At 40.1% G+C, this 12,107-nt stretch overlaps 1 protein-coding gene across 1 annotated transcript in view; it reads left to right on the forward strand.

Annotated features, from left to right (window-relative positions):
- Nucleotides 1–522: 522 nt before the first annotated feature.
- Nucleotides 523–12,107, forward strand: part of LOC136621721 (uncharacterized) — a 50,309-nt gene continuing 38,724 nt past the window's right edge. The window contains exons 1-6 of the mRNA XM_066597396.1: nt 523–659; nt 1,202–1,260; nt 2,170–2,229; nt 3,757–3,819; nt 4,148–4,174; nt 11,226–11,279. Of these exons, the coding sequence (XP_066453493.1) occupies nt 608–659; nt 1,202–1,260; nt 2,170–2,229; nt 3,757–3,819; nt 4,148–4,174; nt 11,226–11,279 (315 nt within the window). The 5' untranslated portion in view covers nt 523–607. The remainder of the gene's footprint in view (nt 660–1,201; nt 1,261–2,169; nt 2,230–3,756; nt 3,820–4,147; nt 4,175–11,225; nt 11,280–12,107) is intronic.

Genomic DNA, 12,107 nt, shown 5'->3' on the forward strand with positions numbered 1-12,107 from the left:
CGCAGCAAATTGCAGCATGCCACGATTTTAATCATGTGAGTGGAGAATCGCTATGATTCTCCGCTCATGGATGTCGGGCTGCACTTTCAATAGTTATTCTATGGAAAGCGTCCACTGCGTTACCCGCGTGCGTATTATCGCCGCGGATAACACAGTGAAATATCACACATGGACAGGAGGCCTAATATGTATTTAACGATGAAGCACAAAATAACGGGAATGTACCATGTTTATTTCTTCATTTCCCATGGACTGGGTGGTCTTCATGATGGGCAGTTAACATCCTCATCATAGTGCTAATCATTGCTTTGTTTCATTGGAAATATTGGTGTAACAAGCTTCTTTCATAAAGGAATTAGTAATATAACAAATTTTTAACCCTTTGAACACAAGTTATAAAGTGGATATTTGCCCAGTGTGGACTCTCCTAAGTAATGCCAATTTTATGTTAAACTTTAAATGTTAAAGAATGTTGTGGTTTTGGCACATCCCAGTATCATTATCTCCGCCTTTCTTCTTTAGTGAGGTCAGCCAACTTTAACTATATAAATTAGGAGCCGTATGCAGTTGTCATCAATAACCTGAGGTGAACTCCCCAATCTGCACAATGAAGAGCATCGCTATCTTTATGCTGGTTGGCCTCAGCCTTTTCAGTAATGGTAAGTCACCTGATTAGTCTGCTGATAACTGTTATATGATATATCATGCATTAGGTTAATGCTTTAAGTTATGTAGTCTGGAAAGTTATATGTTGGTTGCCTCTTTGCTATTCATTCACTTCATTGGTAGCTGTTGGGCTGACTACTTCACATATCCATTAGGACAGAGCTATGAACAATGCCTCTTACTACCTCATCAGAGGTTGTCCATTACATCTGCTCCACATTGCAGCATTGCTTGTTCAGACTTTCTACTCTTTAACATTACAGAGGGTTAGTACACACTAATAGATTGTAAACGCCAAGCATCTAAACCACCAATGAGAAATTGACACACATATTATTAGCCAATCAGCAGCATCTAGGTAGAAATGTATTTGTAAGTATCTGTATTGAGGCTACAAATCATAACTGTGTTTAATGGCTTTATATAATGGCACACATGCAAAAAAGTGAAAGTAATGAATGTAACAAGCCGGTGTACACTTATTTGCTTTCTTACCTCATTTACCCATGTAATATTGTTTATAATTTTTTTTCAGGACTCTGCGGTGAGGAACCTACTGATCCATCCTGTGAATGTATGACTGCAGCTTTCAAGGTATTGTCTCCTTTTCAATCAAATAATTCTACATAATGAACTGGAATAAAAAGCCTTTCCATGACCCATAGCACATAAAGCGTATGTGATACCGCCAGGTTATCTTGGCTGATATGCTGCTTTTTTATACATTTTGGGCAGATATTCATTCTATGCTCACACATAATATATTATTCCCACTCTTCCACCTCTAGTAGTCTTATAACTAAATACTAATATGCTTGTAAGGCCTTCACCTTCAGGTTAGATTTGTTTTGATTGGTGTTTTAACAAAAAAAATGGAGAAACAATATAGCTGTGGCAGGTAATAAATACCGTAAGTAATGATAGAATCATAATCCGAAATGTTCACAAGTTCCGTATTCGAATGGAGTATTTGGGATTTCCAGTACTCTTACAGCTGCAATAAATATCAGGTACAGAGGGAAAAATCTATATAACCTGCTACAACATATATACAACCTAGATATACTGCATGGCATAGAAGTTTTTAAAATGGGATCCTATGATCCTATCAGTGATGTACGCCCCGAAGGAAAGTCTAGACTGCAGTGTGAGCTGAGCATTAGCTGAGACTTCACCCTGACTCCCACATGACATGGCCTTTTCCTTAAATAGAATGAACACTTAGGTCTTTAACTGCATCATCATTTCACCGGGGTATTGCATAAAAATCTATACATTTGTACTGATTTCACATTATTGCTTATATAAAAGCTTGAAAACTTTATACTAATCTTTGGGTCTAGGGGAATGAGGTTTCTACTTGTGAAGAGTTTCAAGTTGCATAGAGAGTCTTATATAAGCCATATAATGCTGCATGGGGGAAAGTTATGCAAATAGACCTTCCAGTAGGTATCCATCTTCTATTTATATGCTAATATTTAATATTTTTGTTTTGTTTAACAGGGCAAAACAGACCTAGTGAACAAAGTCATTAACGTTGTCTGCGACTATGATGCAATGAAGGTAATTCATTATGTTTACCATTTTACATTTTGCTGCATATGATGATGTAAATTAGGCCATACAAAAATAATAGTTTAGCATGTAACACCATAAGGAAACTAGCATAGGTTGTTTTAACAATTGGAAGATTCATTTTCAGCCACTCCCTACTATCACACTTTATGTAATTAAGCGGAGTGCATTTGGCTTGGCTCTTAGTGTAGAGGGGATTCCAATCTGAGTACTGCTAGGAAGCCCTTATAATTTCTGGATATGGCTCTGTCTTATGAAATCTGATCCTATTCTTGACATTAAATATACAGCCTCCAGACTTAATGTAAATGTAGACTTACAGCTACATTCACAAATAGGCTTATGAACATATCTTGTTCTGTATCTTCTTAACCCCTTAAGGAGCAGACACTTTGTAGGGAGTTTACCCATGTGGTGGTTTTACTGCCCTATTTTTTCCCCCTTCAGCTAGTTTTTTTAAATAGCTTTAATATCTTTAATACCCACCGGCTGGCATAGTGGAAGAAACACTTCCACTTTCCCTTTTAAGTACGCAGGGCTAATTGAGCCTTATATACTGGGGAAAGGAGAAGGCAGAAGTAGTTAAAAACGGTTTCTCCCTTCTCCTTCGGGTTCTCAGCTGTGACTAACAGCTGACAACCTGACCTGCTTCTGCTTGAATGCAGAAGCATGAGCTCAAATCCCGCGCTGTATTTTTACTATTGGCCGGAATTAAAGCCCAGGACCAAGCGCTGTATGTTTACCGCCCTTGGTCCTTAAGAGGTTAAAGCTTACAATGAAAGCCATTTATTGTGTTACTTATTTAGAACAGCTTTTACTTTTTAAAATAAATTGTTTCATCATAAATACAGAAGTCTAAAGGACAAGTTAAAGGGGTTGTCCCGCGCCGAAACGGGTTTTTTTTTTTTTTCAACAGCCCCCCCGTTCGGCGCGAGACAAACCTGATGCAGGGACTTAAAAAAAAAAACGCACAGCGCTTACCTGAATCCCCGCGCTCCGGTGACTTCTTACCTGCTGAAGATGGCCGCCGGGATCTTCTCCCTCGGTGGACCGCAGGTCTTCTGTGCGGTCCATTGCCGATTCCAGCCTCCTGATTGGCTGGAATCGGCACGTGACGGGGCGGAGCTACAAAGAGCCGTTCTCCGGCACGAGCGGCCCCATTCAGAAAAGAAGAAGACCCGGACTGCGCAAGCGCGTCTAATCTGGCGATTAGACGCTGAAAATTAGACGGCTCCATGGAAACGAGGAAGCTAGCAACGGAGCAGGTAAGTGAATAACTTCTGATAACTTCTGTATGGCTCATAATTAATGCACAATGTACATTACAAAGTGCATTAATATGGCCATACAGAAGTGTATAGACCCACTTGCTTTCGCGGGACAACCCCTTTAATGTTATTCTGTAATATAGTTATGTAGAGAATGTACAATTAAAATGTACGCAGACAAACTATTCTTAAAGAGTAGTAGAATAAATAAAACAACAACAGTCTAACTAAGTTCCTATTCTTATAGCCAGGGGCTGAAGCAAATACACAACTGAACGGGGCAGTATCTGAAAAGTTACAAACAATTCTGGTAAGTGTCACTTGTATTTAGATTGATGTATTCCTGTTTTCCAGAATGCTAAAAACAATAGTAGCTAAATACAAAGTTACACAAAATCACAATTATAAACCCAGATGAAATAATGCAGTAGGCTTTACTGTAGCCCTGCTCAAAGCCACAGATAATGCACTAACAGTATATGGTAGGTGTATGGAGAAATGGTAGTACTGTACTTCCCCGTAAGCAGGTTGCATTTCTACATATATATAACCTCTAAATATTAAACAGATCATTATATGAAATAATCAAACAGTATAAGTCAAGTCCTAAAAATGTTCACTTTCTCATCATTTTACAGAAACCCACAGGATGTCTAACGAAGGCTGTAAGTTTTCTTCATCTAGGATAAATAGTTCTTCATAGAATTAAAATGTGTTTATTATATCTTTATGGGGAATCACAGGGGCAGAGCTTTGTCTGACTAAATCAAATTGGAGCCCTTCACAGTGACAGACAGACTAAAATATAACTTTTATTCAAGACTAACATAAAATAATGACTTGGGCTAAGAACAAGACAAACAAAGACAGAGAATATTACAGATAGGTGGGTAAATGGAGTTATTAGAATCACCCCACCTAGGCTATGGTAAAGACGAGACTGAAGAGTCGCTAGTGATGCATCAGATAGTCCGTAATTTAATGAGTAGAATTACGGGTATCAGATATAAGTCTAGGAACACTTTGGTACTGGAGCAAAATTGCTCAAAAAACCTATGGAGATCGCACTGGTTTAGTCGTCACTTGCGATTAATCAATCCAATGGTCACTAAAGTGGGGCCCCAGTACCTATAAACTATAAGAAAAGTGTCACGCATCAGTGTAGCGACCGTCTGTAACAAAGTGGTCACATTCGGATAGGTTGATGATCACAGGATTTGATAGTTACTTAGCCAATAATATGATTTGAGGAAACCATAAAAGTACCTCAAGTATTTGGCTCAGAGTAGTATCAGTCCATATCATTTGGAAAGAACGGTAAGCTCTCTTTAGTATAAGTATAGCTCAATATACAACTCATATAACTCAAGAGAGAAGAATGGATGACCTCTCTTTATGTGAAAGGGTGATTACTGCTCAAGAATAATTACTGCTCGTAGAAATATGATTACTTGCTCAGGAATAATTACTGCTCAACGCGTTTCCCTACTAGGATTGTTGGTCGTTCATCAGGAGCAATTGTATGAGTTATGCCATACGATATGACAGGTTCATTGAGTTGAAAACTCAGGAGAAAGAGAGAGAAAGTACCACAATCGTGTTTTGAGACACGAAGGGTTAAATACTTTCTGTCAAATTTTGAGAAAGTGACACAATCTTGTTTTGGGACACAAAGAGTTAAGAGAAAGTGCCACAATCGTGTTTTGGGACACGAAGGGTAAAATACTTTGTCAGATTTTGAGAAAGTACCACAATCGTGTATTGGGACATAGAAGGTTATATAATCTCTGTCAGATTTTTGTTGGTGTGGTCATGCAGGCTAGTTAGGAGATGTGCAGGAGATATACTGATTTATAGAGAAATACTGCACATCAACTAACCTCAAAGAATTGAAATGGGATCAGAACTAGAAAGTAGGGGATTATTCAGGACCCATACTTAGTTCATCATCCAATAATCTTTGAACAAGGTCGCTAAATAGCGAAATAATAGCGGTCTGCAACTTGTTCATATAATAAGCTCTATAGATATATAGTAGCCTGGGACTAGTCTATCAAAAAAGAGATAGAGTTCTAGGCTACATAGAGCTTTTTTCAGATCCCTTTCATTCTATCAAGGTCTCTAGGCAGCGCATAGTAGCATAAGCAGAGCGGTGTCTTTGCTGCCTAGATATGAGACCTACATCCAACACACACACATTCAGGTAAAATAACAAAAGTGGTAGAGCCTGGAGCTCTGATGGTGAGCTCAGGCATGATGTTTGTGAGCCCAGAGTGCTGCTACTGATATACCAAGAAGCCCTCCCCTAAAGGGGGTTGGTGTGGAAAATCAGCCAATCAGATGTTATAGTGGGAGGGGTTAGGACGACTCCACTGATCTAAGGGAAAACAGGGAAAAGAAGTCCGTTTATAATCTGCTGTTTGGCTCAAACTGGGTGTATTAGTGAGGACAAATGTTGCAGCAGCCTCCCTCATAGTCTGATCGCCCGTATGTACACATGGATCTTTAAATTTTACTTTAGAAAGATCGCTACCGGTGATCCGCTATTGCGCACGTGCGCGCAGCGCTGTGACGTCATCACGTCGGTCATGTGATATGGCACGTCCTGACGTTCTGTTGTGTCACATGATCGGCTTCATTCAAAGGAATAGCTTATTAGAAGCAATGTAGATTGCCATGGCAATAGCGGTCATGTGATCTGCACTGCCCAGAAGACACATGAGTGAGACTGGGATGTATATAGTGCAGTTTAATTAGATGCTACAGCATAGGATATACAGAATGCGTTTAGTGAGGATTTATTGGTTGTTAGTTATAAGACACAGAAAGAAGTTTATTTAAATATATATATATATATATATATATATATATATATATATATATATATATACACACAAGTACTGTGTGTCGGTAATGGTTATTTTGAGGCTACGTAATGTAGAAAGAGTCATGCATATACTGCATAAATCTGATAATTAGATGGTTTAAAGAACAACCGATGAACGTAGGGTCTTAGATATTGCTCACTTAGCGCTATGACAAGGAAGAATCACATAACGTAACAATGGGCTGATTTTTGAATTCCTTTGTAAAACGGCACTCTAAATGCGTGATAAAATCAAAATATTGGTATTCTCATAATAGAGCCAATGACTGATAGATGCCGGCTGTATAATCAAAGAGAAGAAAGATTGGCTATAGAGGGATTACAAAAAGCAGTTGAAACACAGATTCCCATTTAAGCCACTAGGATTAACTGTATTCAGTCGAAAAATCCATGCTGCCTCTTTGCATAGGAGTTTTTTGTCCGTATCACCGCGACGCCCATGAGTCCTGATAATTTCAATCCCTTGAAATTTCAGTTGTTTTGTATCACCATTGTGGAATTTCCACATATGGTCTGCTAGGGGGGTCGACTCATGGCGTCTGATGTTCCCTAGGTGATCGAGAATTCTGCGACGAAATTGTCGAATTGTCTTGCCCACATAGTTCATGGGGCAAGAACATGTGGCAAGATAGACTATGTTTTGTGTTCGACAGTTAATGAAGTCTCTGCATGAGTAAACTGTATTAGTAGATGATAACTTAAAAGTATTACCGCGCAGAATAAAAGGGTAAGCGAGGCAGCCCTGGCATGGAAAGCTACCTTGGGGCTTGCTGGAACCAAGCCAAGTAATTTGCCTTTCATCGGGAGGGAGGTGACTTTTCACTAGATGGTCTTTTAAATTATGGCCACGGCGGAATGTTATAGATGGTCTTTCGGGAAGAAAATCATTAAGGTCTTTGTCGCGTTTCAGGATATCCCAATAGTAGTTGAGGATATTCCTTATTTGTATCGAGCAAGTGTCGTAAGTGCCAATAATTCTGGCTTTATTGTCCAAGGAACGGATCTTAGGTTGAAGGAGAGTAGTCCTTTCTTGAGATGATGCAAAGATAAATGCTTGGTCGATGACCTTTTTGGGATAATTGCGATTTTTAAAGAGATCATACAATTTTTTACTTTCCATTTCAAAACTCGAATTATCCGAACAATTGCGTCGGAGTCGCAGAAACTGACCTTTTGGTATGCCACGTTTTAATGGTGCAGGATGGAAACTGTCCCAGGTAAGTAGGCTGTTGTCGCCGTGGACTTACGGAAAAGAGAGGATGTTATCTGTCCCGATGGATCTTTTTTAATTTGAAGATCCAGAAAGGACAGCGTAGTGGTATTAATTTCCGAAGTAATCCGAAGATTCAGATCATTATGGTTTAGATGATCAATGATTTTCCACACCAACCCCCTTTAGGGGAGGGCTTCTTGGTATATCAGTAGCAGCACTCTGGGCTCACAAACATCATGCCTGAGCTCACCATCAGAGCTCCAGGCTCTACCACTTTTGTTATTTTATCTGAATGTGTGTGTGTTGGATGTAGGTCTCATATCTAGGCAGCAAAGACACCGCTCTGCTTATGCTACTATGCGCTGCCTAGAGACCTTGATAGAATGAAAGGGATCTGAAAAAAGCTCTATGTAGCCTAGAACTCTATCTCTTTTTTGATAGACTAGTCCCAGCCTACTATATATCTATAGAGCTTATTATATGAACAAGTTGCAGACCGCTAGTATTTCGCTATTTAGCGACCTTGTTCAAAGATTATTGGATGATGAACTAAGTATGGGTCCTGATTAATCCCCTACTTTCTAGTTCTGATCCCATTTCAATTCTTTGAGGTTAGTTGATGTGCAGTATATTTCTCTATAAATCAGTATATCTCCTGCACATCTCCTAACTAGCCTGCATGACCACACCAACAAAAATCTGACAGAGATTATATAACCCTCTATGTCCCAAAACACGATTGTGGTACTTTCTCAAAATCTGACAAAGTATTTTACCCTTCGTGTCCCAAAACACGATTGTGGCACTTTCTCTTAACTCTTTGTGTCCCAAAACAAGATTGTGGCACTTTCTCAAAATTTGACAGAAAGTATTTAACCCTTCGTGTCTCAAAACACGATTGTGGTACTTTCTCTCTCTTTCTCTTGAGTTTTCAACTCAATGAACCTGTCATATCGTATGGCATAACTCATACAATTGCTCCTGATGAACGACCAACAATCCTAGTAGGGAAACGCGTTGAGCAGTAATTATTCCTGAGCAAGTAATCATATTTCTACGAGCAGTAATTATTCTTGAGCAGTAATCACCCTTTCACATAAAGAGAGGTCATCCATTCTTCTCTCTTGAGTTATATGAGTTGTATATTGAGCTATACTTATACTAAAGAGAGCTTACCGTTCTTTCCAAATGATATGGACTGATACTACTCTGAGCCAAATACTTGAGGTACTTTTATGGTTTCCTCAAATCATATTATTGGCTAAGTAACTATCAAATCCTGTGATCATCAACCTATCCGAATGTGACCACTTTGTTACAGACGGTCGCTACACTGATGCGTGACACTTTTCTTATAGTTTATAGGTACTGGGGCCCCACTTTAGTGACCATTGGATTGATTAATCGCAAGTGACGACTAAACCAGTGTGATCTCCATAGGTTTTTTGAGCAATTTTGCTCCAGTACCAAAGTGTTCCTAGACTTATATCTGATACCCGTAATTCTACTCATTAAATTACGGACTATCTGATGCATCACTAGCGACTCTTCAGTCTCGTCTTTACCATAGCCTAGGTGGGGTGATTCTAATAACTCCATTTACCCACCTATCTGTAATATTCTCTGTCTTTGTTTGTCTTGTTCTTAGCCCAAGTCATTATTTTATGTTAGTCTTATATGTTTATGGAAACCAATTTATGTTTTGTTTTTAAAATAATTTTCTTGCTGCAAATAGAATAGAAATTTTGCAGCAGTGCCCCATAATAAATGACGCTGCCCTGTTTTTCCCCATTTTCGTTTTTTCCTCCCCCCTTTTAAAAAATTGTAACTCCTTTATTTATCCATTGATGTAGCTGTATGAGGGCTTTTTTTTGCGGGATGAGTTGTAATTTTCAATGGTGTTATGTAATGTACCATATAATGTACTGAAAAACATTTTACAAAATTCTAAGTGGAGTGAAATAAAAATAAAAAAACATTCCGCCATCTTTCAGTGCGTCTTGTTTCTACGGTGCACAAATTGCAACAAAAATGACATGATAACCTGATTCTATGGATCAGTACAATTACTGCGATACCAAACTTGTATTGTGTTTTTTTGCTGTACTACTTTTATTTTTCTTCAAGGACCAAAGACATTAACTTTTTTACAATCATTTTCCACCGCCATCTTCTGCGCGCAATAATTTTTTTTATTTTTCCATCAACATTTTTCCATCAGGCTCATTTTTTGCGAGACATCGTGTAGTTTGTGTTGGCGCCATATTGGAATACATATGACTTTTTGATCGTTTTTTATTGCATTTTTTCTGGGGGGGGGCAGGGTGATCAAAAAAGTGCATTGCTGGCGTTATTCTTTTTCAGATGACGTTTACCGTGCGGGGTAAATAATGCACTACTTTGATAGAGCGGACTTTAAGGACTCAGAAATATCAAATATGTATTTTTGTTTTATGAGTTAGATTCATTTTTTTATAAATATGGCAACAGTGGGGTGATTTAAACTTTTATTTATTTATTTTTTTTCAATTTGTAAAACTTTATTGACCTTGTTTTTACCATTTTTTTTAGTCCTCTTAGGGGAACACAACTAGCAATGCTTTAATCACTCCTGCAGTATGAGTAATGCCATAGCATTACATCATACTGCGATCAGGCAGGCAGTCTATCAAGCAGCCCCACGGGGATGGCTTGATAGGCAATCTGCTATGACAGCCCTGGGGCCGTTCAGAAGGCCCCTGGCTGCCATCGCACCCGCACACCTCCCCGCTATCTCCCCTGAATATTGTTTGAGGGATTTAAATGCACCAGAATAATCGATGGAGACATGGTTTGGCAGCCCTGAGTTGAAGGACAGAGGAAGCGGGGCCGGCCCAGAAGCTGCAACCGCTACCGCTGCTGGTCAGCCAGCTGTGATAGCGGGGAGGAGAGTGACAGCGACCCTCCCCCCTGCAGTGGCCACAGGGATAACCGTAGTGGAGGAAAGTTATGAGCGATTCGCAGTATTGGGGACGACAGTCACAGTGGAGCCGGCTGTAGTGGCTGCAGGGGCAACAGGGAGAGTGAAAGTGGGGTCAGTTGCAGGGTCTGTGCCTCTGTCTTCTGAGCTGTGTGCCGGGTTGTCAGCCACCACTGTTTCTGCTGTTTTGGAGATGGGGACAGAATAGCACTATACCACCAGCAGCCAATCGGCAGCTAGGGGCGTGCCCAGGGCGTACCCTCCAGCTAAGCCTGGTCAATGCCTAGCTTCCGGTGGAGACAAGATGCAGCAGTACCCTCCATCTCCTAGCTATCCCCTATCTGGCACACAAGTAGAATTGGTAAGGTTAACATTGTATATTAGTAATGTTAATATTCTATTAGTTTAAAGAAGTTGTACAGGATCACAAAAACATTTAAGGTGTCAGTTCAACAAAGCAGTAACACAGTATACTGTAGTTAATACCGTAGCATTATATGAGGAGCTGGGTGGGAGGCAATACATTATTCCTTGGGCACCACAACAACTTGCTGATAAACTGAATATGATTTAGCATATCTGTGAAACTCAACTTTAAATATCACATATATTATTTTGTTCATATGTAACTAAAGTCTTTCTCCCTTCTTTTTTAAGATTGATGATCTAGAATCAGGCGTTGGGATAACTGCCAACGTGGTGTCGAGCTTAGTGAGTTCCATTTACTAATTTATTTCATGTGATTTATTAATATATGTAAATGCTCATGTATGCATCTGGGTTAACAGTATTGCTAACTACCAACAAGCATTTTAACAGTTTATACAGCCAAAACGCTGTACATGACCTCATTGTGGATGTCGGTGCTGAATTTCACTGTGCATTTCAGTTATTGCATAAAAATGAATTAAATGTGCAGTGAGGGCTCAGTCACACAGGTGCATCGGCGCCCGTGTTACTGCAGCCAGCAGACGGCCGTACCTGAAGACGGACGTCTCTCTGCAGGGCCGGGAGGAAGAACATGTGACCGTCTCCATTGCCGGTCATGTGTTCTTTCATCAGTGCTGGAGAGAGACGGCCGGTGTACGGGTGCCAATGCGCCCGTGTGACTGAGCCCTCAAGATCCAGAGCTTTTCCATGACAGCTAGAGCAAATCTGCAGCATGACTAGATTCCACTGCTAGTGAACGGGGTTTGTTAAAACCTAATTCACTTACAGTATATTGTTGTAGAGTTTCAGTGCGCATTGCGCTGTGCGTGGGATCACCATCAGAGCATTATTAGGGCTTATTCCCATGAGTGTGGGCACAACTTGGCAGCACGGAGCATAGTTGCCAGAGCTTGAAAAGAAACCCGCTGCCCGATCGTCCGCACATGTAGTACTCACGCTCTGAATGCGCCCACAAGATGAAAGCGAGGATCCCCTAATTTGGATTCCAGACTCTGGCTGATGTAATGATGGCATTTTTTACAGCTTGGGGTTAAAAAAACGCTGCATCCGGATGTTGGCTGTGGCTCCACAGGAACATATCAAAAGCCT

The sequence above is a fragment of the Eleutherodactylus coqui genome, chromosome 3, assembly GCF_035609145.1.
Source record: "Eleutherodactylus coqui strain aEleCoq1 chromosome 3, aEleCoq1.hap1, whole genome shotgun sequence".
Taxonomy (NCBI): domain Eukaryota; kingdom Metazoa; phylum Chordata; class Amphibia; order Anura; family Eleutherodactylidae; genus Eleutherodactylus; species Eleutherodactylus coqui.